Source organism: Hemibagrus wyckioides, linkage group LG06 (assembly GCF_019097595.1).
Source record: "Hemibagrus wyckioides isolate EC202008001 linkage group LG06, SWU_Hwy_1.0, whole genome shotgun sequence".
In the NCBI taxonomy this organism is placed as follows: Eukaryota; Metazoa; Chordata; class Actinopteri; order Siluriformes; family Bagridae; genus Hemibagrus; species Hemibagrus wyckioides.
In genome coordinates this window covers 9,802,073-9,821,619 of record NC_080715.1, presented here as the reverse complement: position 1 = coordinate 9,821,619, position 19,547 = coordinate 9,802,073, and the positions used below count along the sequence as shown (strand labels likewise).

The 19,547-nt window shown below is 40.9% G+C and overlaps 2 protein-coding genes across 10 annotated transcripts in view; both read left to right on the top strand.

Annotated features, from left to right (window-relative positions):
• Nucleotides 1–8,907, top strand: part of LOC131354001 (plakophilin-4-like) — a 119,851-nt gene extending 110,944 nt beyond the window's left edge. For 7 of the 8 annotated variants that reach the window (XM_058391199.1, XM_058391197.1, XM_058391203.1 and 4 more), the window contains 10 exons: nt 230–347; nt 1,447–1,638; nt 3,005–3,178; nt 3,300–3,450; nt 3,552–3,744; nt 3,954–4,038; nt 4,210–4,327; nt 4,566–4,697; nt 6,318–6,391; nt 7,968–8,907. In XM_058391199.1, the coding sequence (XP_058247182.1) occupies nt 230–347; nt 1,447–1,638; nt 3,005–3,178; nt 3,300–3,450; nt 3,552–3,744; nt 3,954–4,038; nt 4,210–4,327; nt 4,566–4,697; nt 6,318–6,391; nt 7,968–8,213 (1,483 nt within the window). In that variant the 3' untranslated portion in view covers nt 8,214–8,907. The remainder of the gene's footprint in view (nt 1–229; nt 348–1,446; nt 1,639–3,004; nt 3,179–3,299; nt 3,451–3,551; nt 3,745–3,953; nt 4,039–4,209; nt 4,328–4,565; nt 4,698–6,317; nt 6,392–7,967) is intronic. The other variant, XM_058391196.1, reaches the window with a different exon arrangement.
• A 2,667-nt stretch (nt 8,908–11,574) lies between these two features.
• The window catches only part of slc37a1 (solute carrier family 37 member 1), a 22,537-nt gene continuing 14,564 nt past the window's right edge, over nt 11,575–19,547 (top strand). The window contains exons 1-2 of one of the 2 annotated variants that reach the window (XM_058392014.1): nt 11,575–11,727; nt 15,459–15,684. In XM_058392014.1, the coding sequence (XP_058247997.1) occupies nt 15,629–15,684 (56 nt within the window). In that variant the 5' untranslated portion in view covers nt 11,575–11,727; nt 15,459–15,628. Of the gene's footprint in view, nt 11,728–15,455; nt 15,685–19,547 lie in introns of both variants that reach the window. The other variant, XM_058392016.1, reaches the window with a different exon arrangement.

The window sequence follows — 19,547 nt, the reverse complement described above, 5'->3', positions numbered from 1 at the left end:
TGTTACACACTTTTTTTCCTTCTCCGGGACGTTCCATACAGACTGCGGTTAGAAAACTGATCAAGATTAAAGAAGTGGTGTCTATTCTTCCACTCATTATATTGCTCACTCTCTGACACACACACACACACATACAGTCTTTTGCACACCTTGTGTGTGTGAGCTTTCATTACATCTCCGATATGAAATTGTGGTGAGGTGATGACCCCTGGGGTGCTTGTTGCCATAGGAACCTGAGCTCAGCGGGAGAGGAGGCCAGGAAGCAGATGCGTTGCTGTGAAGGGCTCGTCGACTCGCTGCTCTACGTCATTAAAGCCTGCGTCAGCACCGCTGACTTCGACAGCAAGGTATACCTACCACTAACGTACACACACACACACCTGTCGATATTATACAAACATGGAGAACATTATGGCAGGAAAAGTTGTTTTGAGGTTGTTGCTTTGCTCTGTTTATATGTAAAAGGTAAGTATTTGTATTAAAAAAGTTTTGTTAAATATAGTTCTTACTGTGGGTTATATCGAAAGTGCAGTGGAATAAATAGCGTTAATCCCACATGCCATTTATTTTTGTCATTGAAAACCCTTTTTCAGCATTGACCCATATACATCCTCTATATAGAACACATCCTACCGCAAAGGCACACACACACACTGCAGAGAGGTAAAACTTTCTAAGGATAAAAAATGTAAGCTTCACCAGTTAAGTGTGCTATAGTTAAAGCATTTAAGGCTTTAAGGCAGAGTCTAATTCCCACGTCGCCGTGTCTTCCTGCCTGCTGCTAGTGTCCTGCATTAGGTCTGCTCTCGAACCTCATCCCCCCAGCACGCTCAGACATGCTGCATTAAGTCATTTGTTTAGGTCTTGCTGTGCCAAGCTGCTTCTCTAAAATATAAGGAAGGTTTTGGGGTTTTTTTTTTTGGTGAAACAGAAGTCAGTCTGTTTCTTATAGTGAAGGCAGAAGCCATTTATCTCACTTCTGTCCCGTCCCCCCCATTTGTCCTCGGCCCAGTGCTAAAGGTTACAGCTTATGGGTGAAGATGGCAGTGTTGTTTAATGCTGAATGGTCATGCACATGGAATAAAAAGTAGAATAAATCATCTAGATCCTATAGGTTTGCAGTTAAAAGGCATAAGTTTTTGTACCATAAAACCTGATCATTTCTAATTATACAGAATATTAAGGCGGGGTTTTATTACACAGATCCTTACAGTGTTTTTTGGTGTTTCATTACGTTTTTGTTAAGGCTAATTGGTTTAATTTTGTCACCGTGCAGATTTTATTCTCTTGTCATTATAGAATTTATGACCTGGTCATCAATTAAACGTTTCTCATGTTTCCAGTCCAAAGCCAGTCCAAATTCCAGTCCATGTTGCTCAAAAAGCATCTCAAGAGCATCGCCTTACCATCTCCTCCTTCTCTCTCCTTTCTTCTTTTGTCTGTCAGATTGTGGAGAACTGTATTTGCACTCTGAGGAATCTCTCGTACCGGTTGGAGCTGGAGATGCCGCCTTCACGGCTGGTAGACAATCAGGAGACGGATGGGTTGCTGGGGTCAGAGTCTCCCAGTAAAGAGGTAGACTACAGCTGCTGGGGGAGGAAGAGGAAGAAAAAGAGGAAGAGTGTACAGGAGGAGCAGGTGAGCCACAAGAGACTCATACACCCTTGCTGTACATATCTAATTAAGCAATACTGAATGAGCAAGAGCAGAGTTATACTGAATATTTGCTGACAGTCCCTGTCCCAGGCATAATGGTATTTAGTAATATTGCTTTTATACACCGGTTCTATAAACAAGAATTTAATATTAATCAACATTTCAGACACAACTGTTTATTTTTGCTCGGATAATAGATCATGTAGAAGCCACCTTCATTTTATAGCATGTCTGCTAGTTCATACATTCCTGTTAAAGGTGCTTCTGGTCAAATTGGTGTCCCTTCTTTCTTTTTGACTTTACCTGTAGTAACTGTTTCGAATTAGGAAATGGACTTTTACGTGGCGAACACGAACAAGTGGAATGATACATAGTCACACATTCAATTCAGTTCAATTTTATTTGTAAAGCGCTTTTATAGTGCTATACATTTACATTTCTGGTATTTGGAAGACGTTCTTATCCAGAGCAACGTACATTTTGTTTTTATCTTATCTTTTATACAACTGAGAGTTACGGGCCTTGCTCAAGGTCCCAGTAGTGGCAGCTTGGTGGACATGGGATTCAAACTCACAACCTTCTAATCATTAGTCTAATGCCATAACCACTAAGCTACCACATCCCCAGAACATAAGAAACACAGTACAAAAGTCCTAGATGTTAGACAAAATCATCCCTAGTGAGCAAGCCTTATATTTAATATAAGCTCCCTTGGAACGCTGCTCACTCAGTCAGATTAGTGGACCAGAACTAACTGTTGCATAATGAGCTTTTTTCTTCGACTTTTCAAGTTTTCTTTAATATATTCAAGCGCTCTTGTTAAAGTTCAACAGTAATCGGTGTCCGTAACAATCAACTTGTTCAAGCGGAAAGAAAAACTTTCTTTATTTGGGAGACCGATTGGCTTAGATTCAGCCCGTCGACATCGAAGGAATAACTGCTTCAGCAAATCGCAACACAGGCAGAATTCTGCAGTCTCTGCCATTATACTACAGCAGTTTGTGCCGTAGATAGTGTCCTATATACAGTAGTTTCTGCAGCACCTGCTAATAGGGAGCAGTACTCTCTGCCCTGCCAATGACTTTCACTACCATGTGTACTAAGTGAAGGAATTACCTTTGAATGCCCTTTTCTTGCTGTGTGGATCTGAGTTACAGTATGATAGAGCAGACAGCGAAATGAAGAAATAAAACATGCCCACGCATGTGTGCTAATTTCCTAGAACGACTATATTATTTCCTGCATTCAGTTTAACGTCTGCTATAACATTTTATCTCTATTCTTCCAGTTGTTTGTAATAAGCGTTAAGAATTTGCTGATAATAGAGTTTTATGTGTGTCTTATTCAGTGGGATGGTGTGGGACCGATCCCCGGTTTCTCCAAGTCTCCTAAAGGTGCCGAGATGCTGTGGCACCCTGCAGTAGTGAAGCCATACCTCACGCTACTGGCCGAGAGCTCCAACCCCGCAACACTAGAGGGCGCTGCCGGCTCACTGCAGAACCTTTCAGCTGGCAACTGGAAGGTAGGTTGTTTGTGTTGCCAAATAAAAACGATAAGCTATAATTTATCTAACTCCAGCATCCATATTGAAACTTTAACGTATGCAAGTTAATCCTTCTCTGTCCTCTCACGTGCTTGTGCAGTTCTCAGCATATATCCGTGCAGCAGTGCGAAAGGAGAAAGGTTTGCCCATACTTGTGGAGCTGCTGAGGATGGATAATGACCGTGTGGTATGTTCTGTAGCCACAGCCCTCAGAAACATGGCACTGGACGTCAGGAATAAGGAGCTGATCGGTCAGAGAGCACTTTGGCACTTCTTTAATAATGTTGAGTACCGAGTAGAGCTGCTATGCATTTTAATTACCACTGAATACATGTGTGTGTGTGTAAAACAGGGAAGTATGCCATGCGGGATTTGGTGAACCGGCTGCCTGGAGGAGGCACCACTCAGCTGTCGGATGAGACAGTAGCGGCTATTTGCTGCACGCTTCACGAGGTGTCCAGTAAAAACATGGAGAACGCCAAAGCGCTCGCTGACACGGGAGGCATTGAGAAACTCGTCAACATCACCAAGGGACGTGGAGAGAGGTCTGCTCAACTCTCTCTCTCTCACACACACACACAAGTGCACACACAATTAATACACAAAGGTTTTGATGCTTAAATGAATCCTGCCTGCTGCTAATTAGACAGATTGAAACGAGGGCAGTGACTGAATGTTAACATCATGGAGCTAATGAACCCTGCTAACAGCTGTAGATGATGATTGATTGGTCCCGTGTTTGGCTGTGCTGTAGGTACTCGATGAAGGTGGTGAAGGCTGCAGCACAGGTGCTCAACACACTGTGGCAGTACCGAGACCTGCGCACTATCTACAAGAAGGTGAGACGGAGATTAACCGTGAGCTAAAAAAATGGTTTCTGTGTGCACTTTCAAATCCAACAAATGATATAAGTGTATGGAATTTTGGAGAAATAGGAAGTGTAGATCCAGTACACGTATGTACATGTGTGTGTGTGTGTGTACATCTGATATGTGTTTGCTGTCTTGTAGGATGGCTGGAATCAGAATCATTTCTTGACTCCCGTGTCCACGCTGGAGAGAGAGCGCTTCAAATCTCAGCCCACGTTACCATCAAACTCCCTGCAGATGTCTCCAGTCAATAAAACAGGTACGTGTGTGTGTGTGAGACTCAAAGGAATACAGTGCAGTGATGAGGAAATCAGAAGCAAACATATGCACTTTAAAATGGTCTATAAAAGACTCTTTATAAACAAGCTTTTAATGTTTGTGCTTTGCAACATGGGGAGAAAAATCCACAAAACACCCTCGCTTTATCAGCAGCAGTGACAGTGACTGCATGTGTTTAATCACTAACAAACAGAACGTGTTTTCCTTTTCCCCTGCAGCGGGTAGCACCACCTCGTCTCCAGCCGTGTTGGGGATTAAAGAGCAGCGCTCTGATTACCAGAGGACACAGCCACCTATGCAATTTTATAACTACCAAGGAGACAGCAGTGTGCATAAAACCCCATACACAGGTATATAATAAGCAGCTCAGAACATCAAGCACCAGCCGATTAATTCTGTCAAGATATAAAGTTGTCTCAGCTCGAAGATTAGATTTGCCCCTGAAAGGAGTTTCAAGCATTTAAGTGATTTAATCAGGCATAACATCAGATATGAGCTACAACAATAGCTTCTGACATCAGTCTTGTTTCTGCCTCTAATAAGCCTTGGTTTATTTTAGTACATGGCAAGCTGCAGATTAAACCACCGAGATCAGGCTTCACACACGCTTCCCGGATTTAGCTCGATAAGTGCCGATTTAGCCTTAAAGCAAGTTTACTTCTTATTGATCTCATTGTTCAAGATTCAAAACCTACGATGCCTGAGATTAACATTCACCTCATCCAATCCAAACTTTTTCACATGAATATGAATGTTGATAATGTTATAAGATGAAGAAGAAATTTGTGTAGCACCTTTCATATATAAAATAGTTCCAGTCCACTAATCTGATTGGCCGAACGTGGTTCCAAGAGTGCTTATGTTTAGTATAACTACACTTTCAACGTTTCACTGTGTGCATGACTCTCGTCTGGGTTCACCACATAGGATTCCACTTCCTACTTTAACACTGTTACTACAGTAGAGTTAGTGCCATCATCAGCAGACAACATTTTCATGAATATAACCTTTGACTTGAATATGAAAGCTTGTCCGGTGACGATGAACAGGAAGAAGGAAAGCAAGGTTTACCAGAAACACCTCAATGTGAATGGACAAATCAGCATGAGTAGGCTAGAGAGTTAGAAGACGTGCTGTAAAGTAGGTGTGGCTTCTGCAGGATATTGTGGCGGAAATGTCATTTATTCACTTCTTGTATGTAAGTAATATCACACGCATAATATCCGCACTCTCACTCACGCAATATAAGAGATAATAAGAATCCACTGGGGACATAATATAATAATAATAATAATCCTTAAGTAATAATCTGAGGAAAATATAAATCATATAAAATAGTGTTAAAAATAAACACAAGACTGAGAGTCAATAAAAACTAAAGAAAGTGTAAAATTAGTTTGTAAATGAGATTAGATGAAAAATATAAGAATTTAAAATATGGAGAAAGGTCTTTAGCTTCTTTTTAAAGTCTCAGTTGGTAAATTATTCCAATTTTAGGTACATAAAACAGAGAAAGCTCCTTTGTCATGCCTTTTCTTGTTGACTCTGTGCAGGTTAAGCAAACTTAAGATTAAGCCGAAGCTTATTGAGCATAGAGACAGACCGTCTGTACCGTATGATTAGTCCAGTCTATGCTTTAAAAACAACCAGCTGTACTTTAAAATCTGTCCTTAAAGAGACTGGGAACCAGTGTTGAGTCTCTGGCAACATGGAAAAAGACCTTAATGAAGTGCTCCAGAGGGGATGCATTTGATGTGCATGAAAATGCCAGGCTCAAACAGTTATACAGCTTGTAATCAGATGAATTCTAGCTGGTTAACGATACGGGAGGTGAACAGATCTATAGCTATCTATCATCTATAGCTCACACCTTCTGATTGAGGTAAATAATTACACATTTGTGTGTCTTCCATGAAAACACAAGTATGAGAATTGTAGAACTGAAATCTGTGACTCTCTGTCTGTTTCAGGGTCAGTGAAATCATCTCCGTATTATCTCAGCTCTTACTCCTCACCCAGCAGAGAAGAAGCCAGGAGAGGCCAGGTGAGTCCAACACACACCTCGAACATGCTGTGTTTATTGCACATTAAGAGTGCCTCTGTGGCTGACATGAAATGAAAGATCGACATTATTAGGAAGTCTTAGATGAGATGAGCACCTAAACTCCACCAGGGGGCAGTGATCTACTGTGGACTGGTGCTGAGGTAATTGAGGAAGAAACACAAGTATATCATTCTGATCCAGTGCATTTATGTGTTATGGGTCAGTGTTTATGTTTTGATAGCGTACAGGCTGGATTCCTTCAAGCTAATTTATTTGCTCCAAGTACTGCGTAAAATGAGAGAGACAAGATTTTCACTGTGATCTCAGACATTTGAACCCTGCTGTATGTTAAAATTTAACAGGGCTGACGTTTGCAGCACAATCTCACAAATCTCCGGTAAAGCTGCCCACAGTCTCCTGGTTGGAAACGTGGGAAGGTGTTATGGGAGGATAATTGTAGTATAGAGAACAAGTTCCTACAATTCACCAGTCAGTTTATGTTTAAAACAGCTACCTGAAAGCACATCATGTGTCATGAGCTGCAAAAAAACAAAACTGTCACTTGTCACTGTGACAACATACATGACATGGAAATTTTTAGAGTCACCTTCTAATCATACTTCAGCAGTCTGATTATTAAGATGTTGGCTGTCAAAATGTTCTGTGCTGCGCTGTGGGGGAATGAAATTTATACATGCAGCTCTCTCTCCTTACACGTCTGGGAGAGACCAGGCTTTAAATGCTAAAAGCTTTTGCTTACAAGCTTGAGATCCTTGCAAAAGAGAAGGATATTTCAGTTCAGGAAAGCCTGATGCTTTCAGAATGAGATATAGAAGAAAACATCACAATTGAGCATGTGAAGGGATTTCCCAGGCCAGAACATTTACATCCTCTATGATCAGAAACTTCCAGGACTGAGATCATTTCAGGGCTCTGTGTAGAATTTTGGGAGAAATGTGAGACCTTTAGAATTTAAACGCAGGGAAGGAGAGTTACAAACACACCGACCAGCCGTAACATTAAAACCACTGACAGGTGATGTGAGCAACACTGATTATCTTGTTCCAGTGTTAAAGGAGTGGGATATATTAGGCAGCAAGTGAACAGTCAGTTCTCATAGTTAGTGTTTTGAAAGCAGGAAAAAGTAGGCGTCCATAAGGATCTGAGAGGCTTCGTCGGATCAGCTCCAAAATATCAGGTCTTGTGAGCTGTTCCTGGTATGCCATGATTAATACCTACCAGATATGGTCCAAAAAAAGGACAATGGTGACCCAGCATCAGTGTCATGGCTGTCCAAGGCTTGTTGATGCACACAGGAAGTGAAAGCTCATCTGCTGTACAACAAAGTCCCCATCTCACAACTTACAGGACTTGGGATCTGCTGCTAACGTCCTGGTGCCAGATATCACGGAGTCCATGCCTCCACGGGTCAGAGCTGCTTGGGGGTCACAAGGCAGATGATTTTAATCAGGAGGTTTTAATGTAATGGCTGATTGGTTGATTAAACAAGTTGATGTATATGAATTGAACCCAGATGTATATATTAAAGCATGTATTACATGTTTTTATGTTGCAGCAGCACATATATTACGCAGATGAGACTGGCCGAAGGGGCTACGAGCCGTATCGGACATACGTGCAGTCGCCGCAGGGATACGATGACCCGTACCTGGAGGAGACGGTGCAGTACTCGACTACAGACTACCCCACACAGCCTCACACACTCAAAGCCACCACCAACTACGTGGACTTTTACTCCAGCACACGCAGAGCCTCGTACCGCACTGATCAGTACCCGGGCTCGCCAGACTCCTGGGTATAGAGACAAAAAATATGAACCGACAGCACCCTCAGTACTGTGTCTGATATGAACAGCGATGGATTCTGAACGTGGCTGATGGGAAAGAGGAAAAGAGCCAAAGAAGGAAAAGAAGCAAAGTGTGTGTTTTATCCATGGAAGCAGAAAGAAAGTAGAATTAAGAATGTGTCTGTGTGTGTGTGTGTGTGTGTGTGTGTGTGTGTGTGTGTGTGTGTGTGCGTGCGTGCGTGCGTGCGTGCGCTGTAGACCAGAGTTCTGCTCTGATTTTATTTTCTTATGGTAGTGCAGGTGACGGTGGCTTGAGGAAGCAGTTTGCGAGGTGCAGAAAGGTTTGCGTCAGAGAATCAGACAGGGAAATGTGTATGAATTTAGACTGAAATCAATCATGAAATCATGAAACTTGTAAAAAAAAAAAGAAATAATGATGATAATATTAATAACAATAAATAATGACCTTAAGACATTAGCTTAAACAGAGGGAACAAAACCATGTACGTAATTCTCGTCAGGATTGTGAATGCCTCTGCGTCTTGTACATTTCCTTCAGAACACTGTAAATACAGAAAATACAGTGCCACATTAAAGAGATGTAGAAATCTATAAATATACAGAGCTAAATGCAGAAAGGCTGCAGGCCTGGCACCATGATATTACAGTCTATCTGAAGTAATAAAAATTCATCTTTGTTTTTTAGAAATCTCTCGGTTCTTTCTTTGTGTGTGTGTGTGTGTTTTCTCATTAAAGGTGCAGTTTGGACATCCCAGAAAAGATTCTGGCCCTGAATTTTGAGCTGAGCTGCTCAGATCTTCCCCTTTTTCAGAAAGATGCTGTTTCACAGATATGATGTAAGTTTAGATGAGGTGAAAGAGATGGGGCTGACAACTTAAGAATTTCCGCCTTAAGAATTTAAGCCTACCTATTGCTCTGTTTCTCCTGCTGCATAAAAAGATTCATTTATATTTATAAATTTATATTTAGGAGAACTGCTGCAGACATCTAAAGGAGCCCATACATTTCTTTCTGAGGTCGAAAGGTTGTTAAGTGTGACTTCCTAAAAACTCCTGGAGGGAGACAGTAAACCTGAGCACAGCCTAAATGAATTGCAATTTTATGCAGACTTTCTTTCGTAACAGCAGAAAGATATTTATCACTGTGAGCAGGAGTAATGTAAAAGCTTTTAAAAGCTTCAGTGAGACGCATTTACTCGCTGGACGAATATGTAACGGAGTAAAATGAATATGTAAAGAGATGATGTTGATCCTCAGACGTCTTTAAAATGCAAAGTTTGCTGCACATTTCTGCTGTAAGAGAGAGAGATGAGCTTATTTACATTTTTATTCTCTTTACAGATATGAATCCGTCGCTGACCAAAAGAGCAGCTAAAAGCATTTAGTGAATTTAATAGATCCAAATGTTTTCCGCTCAGCGATTTAGAGTTGAAGTAAACTGAGAAAAATGGGTAGATGGTGGGAATAACAGAGCTGCACACTTCCATCAGAGGAGTGGAATTGAATGAAATGAACATTATACACCATATGATGTTTTATACAGTAAATAGCAGTTCACATATTCGCTCTTGGTTATTTATATGGCTGGAACAGACTAAAGAAAAAGGAGGTAAAAGAAAGTGTTACACAGCCTGTATTCTGTAGGGCAGTGTTACACACTTGACTTGCAAATAGGTTTCATTCAGTCTGCAAATTTCTGTGTACATTACAAACACACTTATGTTATTTGATGAGGTTTCTGTCCTATCTTTTCTATTAATGCTTTCTGTATCTTCTAATGCAGCAAAATTTCTGTTAACATAGAAAATACAGACTCGGGTGGTCATGAATTTAACAAGAAACGTAAGGAAATAGTGGCAGCAAAGCTTCAAGCTGAGTTTGATCCTGAGCTGCAGAGTTTTGCATGTTCTCCCTGTAGCTGTGCAGGTTTCTTTTTCTTTTGGTTTTCTTTTTCCTCCTAGGTGGATTGGCTCCTGTGTGTGTATGTGTGCACAGGGTGCCCCTGCGGCTGGAGTCCCGTCTTGGATGTATTCCCTCCTCTGACCTGGTGTTTCTAGGATAAGCTCCGGATGCACCACTATCCTGACAAGAATAAAGTACTTCTGAAAAGGAATGAATAAAGAGAAGGATTTGTAAAGGGATGGGATGGTAAAAGTGCATCGTTAGAAGTCATTTAACGTAATAGGTGTGTGCTGAGTGGCATTTTGAGCAAGACCCACACTTCCACACCACCTAGATTTTAATTAAATAAAATAATATTTATTTATTTAGTGAAATAATTTCACTGTGCTGTAATGTATACACCGTTATCAGGCATAACATTATGAGCAGTGAGAGGTGAAGTGATGATCTCCTCATCATGGTACCTGTTAGTGGGTGGGATATATTAGGCAGCAAGTCAACATTTTGTCCTCAAAGTTGATGTGTTAGAAGCAGGAAAAATGGACAAGTGTAAGGATTTGAGTGAGTTTGACGAAGGGCCAAATTGTGATGGCTAGACCACTGGATCAGAGCATCTCCAAAACTGCAGCTTTTGTGGGGTGTTCCCGGTCTGCAGTGGTCAGTATCTATCAAAAGTGGTCCAAGGAAGGAACAGTGCTGAACCGGCGACAGGGTCATGGGTGGCCAAGGCTCATTGATGCACGTGGGGAGTGAATACTGGCCCGAGGGATCCAATCCAACAGGTGAGCTACAGATTGCTGAAGAAGTTAATGCTGGTTCTCACAGAAAGGTGTCAGAATACACAGTGCATGATGGGTCAAAGGCGGACGAACACAATATTATGGCAGGTGGTCATAATGTTATGCCTGGTCGGTGTATATTACAAATGCTGTATTTTTCTTCTGCTGCTTCACTGATGCACAGAAATGCCGTCTGGCCATCCTTCTTCATCAATAGACAAAGTACACCAGGGATGACGAATTATGAACATGAACAGATAAACTTCATACAGTAACAGGCAACTGAGAGTGATGTTTCGTTCGTCAAGGAATCGACTCTTTGTGTCGGCTCCGAGCCGACTCGCTTTTAAGAGATGATGTTACGCCTTGCAGTTAGTAATTTAAAAAAAAAAAGAAATACTTCATTTGAAACGTATTATTTTAGGGAATTCCTCCAGCCATATTTTGTGAAATAAGAACTAAATATATGCACCTTGTTCGGTTTAGAAATAAAAGTCAATGAGTGCCGATAAGGAATCGGCTCCTGTTGATGAGGATGAGTCATATGATTCGATTCGCTTATAAAGAGCTGAAATTGTACACGTGACAGACTGTATAGACTGTATTTTACCACAGAAATGCGTGCCACGGTCATTACTATACGTCGACATTACTTCCACGTTTTTGCGTTTGGTTATTGCGTGCTTCCGGTCGACGCGGATTGGTTCGTCTACGCCCCGCCCCTCTTCGCGGTTGCCTCCAAGCCTCTGGTTGCTTACGAGGAAAGAGGAAGTGGAGAGCTGAGCCCCGGGTGGACTCAGCGGCAAGGCGAAATTTTATCACAATAAGGTAAGGACATTTATAAATAATAAGTTCAGTCTTAAAGCTGGTGACGTGGGAGTCATGGAGCCATATTTTCGTCTTATTTAGTGTTTTTCTGTTTCTCTGCTAGACAGAAGGGTTTCTAAGTGACACTGGGTGAATCTCAAATGCCTCCTTGTTTCCTACAGTAGTGCACTCCGTAGGGTCTGAGCAAATGTACTTTTACACCCTACCTAGTGTTTAATGTATTATATATAGATGGTTCCGGTATCTACTGGCCACCTGAACGGAGGGTTCATGTCGAAACAAGCTCCACACTCACTTATAGAACATAAACGCAGTGAAATATATTTAAGACTTAAATTTCTGATAATATAGCAGGTTATTTAGTTGCGTCTGATTTTTAAATAGTTAACAAGGTCATGCTTTATTTCCTGGTCTACTCTTTAAGTCTCTAATCCATATATATACACAATGTCTCCAATCTTCATACACTGCCATTAGTCATATATAGTCACACACACAAATATATATATATATATAGGTATAACATTATGATCACTAAGAGGTGAAGTGAATAACACTGATGATCTCCTCATCATGGCACCTGTTAGTGGGTGGGATATATTTGGCAGCAAGTCAACATTTTGTCCTCAAAGTTGATGTGTTAGAAGCAGGAAAAATGGACAAGCGTAAGGATTTGAGTGAGTTTGATGAAGGGCCAGATTGTGATGGCTAGACCACTGCAGTGGTCAGTATCTATCAAAAGTGAACCGGTGGCAGGGTCATGGGAGGTCAGAGCTCATTGATGCACGTGGTGAACGAAGACTGACCCGTGTGATCCGATCCAACAGACGAGCTACTGTGTACATACACAGTGCATGATGGGTCAGGTCTGTTTTATGTACACAATATTATGTAGGTGGTCATAATGTTATGCCTGGTTGGTGTAATCTCTATCTATCTATCTATCTATCTATCTATCTATCTATCGTTGATGGTCTAGTCTCAGTCTCAGGTTTTTCTAGTTCAGCAACAGGATTATTTGAATGAAGATCTGAGATCAGTTTCCAGGTGGCTTTAGTTTCAGAGGAGTGTCTCTGGTCTCTGTCGCAATGTGCCTGGTTTCTCCAGTCAGAGCAAACGCACTGAATCCGGGAACACTACCCTCCGCTTCTTGTGCACACACACACACCCACACACTCATGCATGAACGCTGTCGTTCATTGAAAATCAGAGTGACTTTCTGACATTCTTACCCTTGTGTCCTAAAGTTCACTTGCTGGACAATCCAGAAGTCCTTGACATTCACTTAACATCCGTGACTACGTGCTCTGTATGCCTCTGCCTAGAGTGTTGAGCTCAGGATGAATATTAAACAGAAACGCCGTGATACACCTTAAAGAAATGCTTTAGATTTAAAACATAATAAGTATCACAGGATAAGAAACATTAAGCTAAATATTCATTCGTCTTCAGTAATTCCTCAGGAATGTTGGGCATAAAGTGGGAATACACCCTGGACGGTTCATCCCAGGACACGCACACTTGGGGCAAATGATTATCACCAGTCCACCCACCTGCATGTGAGCACAGGATTAAACAGAGAAACAGCAGCAACGTTACCGGCACGCCACGGAGGTTTAATCGGCTCAGGAAAACACTCATATTTCTAGCTGGGTTTTTAAAATAGCTTCTGTTTGGGTGTATCTCACACCTTCTGGACGTTGGTTTCTGTTATAAGTGGCATAGTAGATAAAAGCTGCTTTACCAGGCTTGCTTTAGAATCTTCGAGAAGAAAAACGAGTTTTATCAGCCACACTGCGAGGATCCTGTTACAGCTATTAGAAACAGCTTGAATGTGGGCCACTTGGTAAGTTATTTCTTACAGGATTATTAATAGCATTGTGTGTGTGTGTGTGTGTGTGTGAATGGTAATTATGAATTATTTATAAAAAAAATTATTCGCCCTGGTTTTAGACGCCTCTACTGGGTTCGCAGATTAAAATGTTTGACCCAAGGCAGATCATTTCGATTTATTTTTAGGAATAATAAAGGGAAAAAATCTACTTATTGAACATACTTAAAAAATGTCAGAGGTTTAAATAAATAAATAAAGGATTATGAGTATCAGGCTGAGATGGACAGGCTTCCTCTCTGGAGTGTATTCTCATCTCCTTCCCAGTGCTCCGGGGATCGGCTCCGGATTTACAGAGACCCTGATTAAGATAAAATGCTTAATGGAAGAGGAATAATGCATTTTCTGTGCAGCACATTGCTTTACGCTGTGGCTTAAGCAGTGCTGCATGCACACACACACACACACACACACACACACACATGCATGCACACACACACACTTAACAACCACATAACACACACTTCATAAGAATAGACCGGGTGTGATTGTTCATGCTGTGTTCTGTAGATGTGTCATATAGTTGATTGTCTAATTAGTTCCTGTGACATTCATGTAGAGAGAGAGAGAGACACAGAGAGAGAGAGAGAGAGAGAGAGACTTTTTTTTTTTTACAGTCCTTTATTTAAAGAAGTCACATTATACATAGATCATGGTGACTCAGTAAATAAATAAATTAATAAATAAATACATATTAAAACCATTTCAATAAATGGGGTTGAGTATAGCAGTGGATACTTTAAAAACAGTGAGGATTAGTTTAGCTCTGGTGCAAAGCACAACAGCGTACAGAGCTTTCTCACAACATCACACTGCCTCAAACATTAACAAATCATTCATACTCTTATTAAACTTAAAATCAAATAAAATTCTTGATTTAACCAATCTGGAGAAAATTCTTTTAGCATCACAGAGAGAGGGAGAGAGAGGGAGAGAGAGAGGGAGAGAGAGGGAGAGAGAGGGAGAGAGACAGAGAGAGAGGTTCATACTTTAACCCGGTTAGGTTTGTTCACTAGTAAACTGGTTGTGAGGAAGTACAGGGTGTCAGGGGTTGGCATTTTATGGTGGACTGATTTCTATGAACATAAAACTGAAAGCAGTAAAAGATAAGCTGTTAACATTGCTGATTTGCTGATGGCACGGCCCCGGCACTGGTCGACCAGGATCTGGTCAGTCATGTGTGCCAGCGCTCATGTATAAACTGACATAAAGGCCAAGAGATGGAGGTTTTACGTGCTACGTTACAAGAAATTATTACTGTAATAAAAGAATCGTGTGTGTGTGTGTGACCAGGATAAAGCTCTTGCTGAAAATGAATGAGTGATTAAACCTAATAAAAGAAGCCCCTACAGCAGCAATGTCCAATCTTATACACAAAGGGCCGGCGTGGGTGCAGGTTTTTATTCCACCTGAGAAGAAGCCACACCTGAGTCTACTGAGAGCCAGGGTCAGTCGGTTCACCAGGTGGAATCAGATGTGGCTTCTGCTTGATTGGTATAAAAACCTACATCCACACTGACCCTTTATGGATAAGCTTGGACACCGCTGCCCTAGAGAGGAAGTGTCGCTTGGACAAACATAAAAATAGTAAAGAAAAATAGTATTGAATGCAAGTTTCTTTTCTTTTTTCCCCCCAACCAAAGAGGTTTTATATGATTTTATATGATTATGAGGTTTTATATGATTTTATATGATTATGAGGTTTTATATGATTTTATATGATTATGAGGTTTTATATGACTATGAAACACAACCATCTGCTGTGTATCTCTGCTTTTATGGTTTGAATTGAAAGACTTTTGATCTCTCTCTCTCTCTCTCTCTCTCTCCATGAAAGCAGGTGAGATCTGATGGAACCCGTCAGTGTGGCATCATGTCCCCTCTTCATGACATCACAGGGTCGTTCCTGTCAGAGCTGAGTGCCGTGATCGTGTGTCTGCTCACATCAACTCTTCATTCTTCTTGGTGAAGTCGATCCACTGTCTGCTAACCCCTCCCACAGCCTCAGACATGGCTCCTGTACCCCCTGGCATCCGGTTCCTGGCGTCCTTTAACCGGGATCAGTGGTCAGTTCTCTCTCTCTCTCTCTCTATCGTTTGGCTTTAATATCATCCCTCTTTTTATTCTGTGTGTGTGCATGCGAGCGTGTGTGTGTGTATACTGTATGTATATGTGTGTGTGTATGTATGTATGCTGTATGTGTGTGTGTGTGTGTGTATACTGTATGTATATGTGTGTGTGTATGTGTGTATGCTGTATGTGTGTGTGTGTGTGTGTGTATACTGTATGTATATGTGTGTGTGTATGTGTGTATGCTGTATGTGTGTGTGTGCGTGTGTATGTATGTGTTTATTCAGGTTCTGTACTTTTGTACTTAGTAATGTCACACAGTCGTATTTTAATCTTGATAATGAATTTCGGTCTCTTCTGTACTTGGTTAATCATAATGCAGCGTTATTACATTGTTGGCATCAGATGGCATCAGGTTTATTGATTCATGTGGTGAAGTGTCATATTTTATATTTTATAGGCTACAGTTACATTAACCATCTGTCCCTATCCCTGGTTTGTGTGGAACAGCTAAATTCTGCTGATGGGATTAAACGTATGCATGTTAAGGATTACGGGATTAAAATAGTGTAAAAGTAAGCCGCCCAACTGTTTTGCTCCTAAGTTGCTTTTAATAGCGATGAGCCGTCTTCCCAGTTCATTTCAGGGGGAAGTAGTTAATGCATTCCTAACAAATCACCAGATGATGTCTTAGACCAATTTGCATATTCACTAAAGGGTTAGGAACATTTGCAGATCAAATTGTGTTACATAAAAAGCACCACAGATGTGTATAATACACTAAAGCCACGATACCAGACCTATATACAGGCTTCATCAGACGATAGTGACACAAACAAATATTACATTTTAATGCATTTATTTTGTATTGACAACAAATCAGTCCACTGCAGGGTCAGTGCGTTGTAGTGTGGTCCAGTGTGTTGTAAGATTTAAGAATAGATCAGGGTTTACAATGTAAGGTGTAATTATTACACCATCTATTTGCTAGGTTGCTTTTTTAAAGTCTAAAAACCTCCACTGGCGATAAATAATAGTAATTGTATTGTAGTAATAGTAATTGTAAAAGTATGAAGCAAAACAAGTCTTTCTCATCCAGAGTAATTCTAGCTCTAGTGTTTGTTCAAAGAGCTGAAAGTGTAAGTCCAGATGACCTGAACATCGGTGGACTGAGCGTCATGGTGTCTGACACACACACACACACACACACACACACACACAGAGTTTCCACTGACTGTTATGTAACTGTGCACATGGAGACAACGGTCATCTCCAAGACGAGAGACTTTCATCAGACACACATGGGACATGATTCAGTATTTTTTTTGGATGTTTACTACTTTGCAGTTGAAGTGATGTTTAAGTTCTTCAAGGGTTGCATTAGACATACGGTTAGATAAAATAAACATGTATATTCCGCTTGAAGCTGGGAGAGTGTTATGTCTCGGTCAGAGTGTGTGCTCTGAGTAGCAGGACATCGATGTTTCGACATCAAGTCTGAATAATTGATACTGAAGGTTTTATAGGGCATTGTGTTACTACACATCACAGCTACACAGCTCCCGGTTCGATGCCGAGCTCGTGTTACTGTCACATGTTCTCCCAGCATTGTGTGAAGGTGTCCTCGAGGTTCTCAGGGGTTTTCCCACTGTCCAAAAACATGCACATTTGCTGCACAGTTGGCTCCACTAAACTGCCCCTAGGTGTAAAAGTGTGTGTGATGGGTGTATTCTCTTTCCTGGTGTGTTGTGTTACTGGGATAGACTCCAGATACACCACCACTCTGACCAGGCTACTGAAAAAGAATGAATGATTATATACCCTGTGCACATATCTACTTACTTTCTCACTTTTGCAGGTCAGTAACGTCTCAAATCGAAGACTAATCCCGCACTAGAGCAAGCTGAGCACAGAAAGTGTATTCGTTTTTAGTAGTTCATGAGGTATTATCAGTGCACTGAGTTTCCCAACACTAACAAACTACAAAGTAGAAACGATAATAAATACAGAAGAGACACGCATTTGAATTATTTAATTCCATATCCCTCTGCTCTGTTTGTGCCAGAAAGCTGCGTAAACAATCTAGACACTGAGCCAGACAATGTTATAACCTCAGTGTAGGTTTCACTCAGATACCATCCGTTGCTGAGGCTTTTGTTCGGGACAGGATCTTCTAACGAAAGGGCCGTAGTCTTTGAAGGCAAGTCTTGCGTTAGTCCTGTGAACGTGTCATAAAAATACGCAGGTCATCAGTCATTAAACTGCTGGGTCCTGGCTGTAGGTGGACAGATCCGCCGCACTGTGACGCATGTAGCATGGATTGATTTGATTTCTGGGAAAGTATTTACTACCTTGATGTATAGTGTACATAACACACCCTAGGAACACACATCGAGCTCAGGAGCGAGAGATCGTTTACATTATTTACACATGTTAATGAGCACTGAAGTAATAAGACAAAGTGTACACAAGTACGTCAATTTAGATTTCTTAATCACTCATTCATAAGTAAAATGATGTATTTATTTAGTACTTACTCACTCACACACGTCACACTTGCTTACTTTTCTTCTTAGAATTTGTTTACCTATTATCTGACTTACTAATAACTTAATTACGTCCTTAATTGTTTATTCACTGTAACAGTACTTATTTACATGGCTACGCTTACTTTCTAGCTTTATTTACTTATTTAGTTTCTTACCTTACTGACCTCACTGACCTTCCTTATTTTCTTATTGACTTATTGACATGATCAATAAATATTACCAATTTCCTTCCACTTTTACTGAGGTACTTAAGTACGGATTTACTGAGATACCATACATACTTGCCTACCTTCCTTAAATACTTCCCTTCATTAGTTATATATGTACATATTGACTGACTGACCTACCTATTTACTTTCTTGCTTATGAAAATCCTTACACACCTTACTTACTTGCTTACTTACTGATCTACCTACCTTACATATTTACATACTTTACTCACTGCCCAGTCTGTGAAAGAATGTTGTAAAGAAAGTGGAAAAAATGTTCTCGAACAAAAGAAAATACTTTTACCGTGAGCCATGTTCGATATGCTGTCCATATATTAATGGGTCTCATATTATTCTTAGTCAGTTAATCTTTCACTGTGTGTGTGTGTGTGTGTGTGTGTGTGTATGTGGGTGTGTGTATCGATGTGCATTTCTTTTGTCTCTGGGGACCACACCTATAAGGTGCAGGGTCCCAGAGACGAAAGAAATGCGCACACACACGAGGACACAAAGTCTCTTAGTGACTTCATCACTTTAAAGCAAACACCAGAACGAGTAACTTGCCTGGCTAAATAACTAGGATATGATTATTATTATTATTATTATTATTATTATTATTATTATTATTATTATTATAAGTAACTCACGGAAAACAGCGTTAATATCCTGCGTTGGCTTTAGAGCCTCTGCTTTATCTTGAACACGCACTGTTCCGGGTCATTTCCTCCTCTTCACATTAAGCTAAATGGACTCTATTGGAGTTTAAAGCAAACAGTTACTGAGCAGGTCAGCTCTGGAGGTTGTACAGTGTAGCGTCGTGTCCGTGGTGTCCGGGTCTGGACGCTGGTTGTACAGCGTGCTGAGCGTTGAGGCCACTCTGGGCATGAGTTTGTCCATTCTCACTCTGCTGTGAAGCTTTGCTGTGGGCTAACTTGTTTGCCGGACACATAGGCAGTGTGCTTTGCGGAGTGGAGTGTAGGTGTGATGTACGGCTCATGTTTGTCTAGCTAGTAAAATCTCTCCAAGCTTCCTACGACAGATCACGCTTGTTTCTGAGAAAACTAATTCAAATCACTTACAGAGGAGTTTGACGACCAGGGA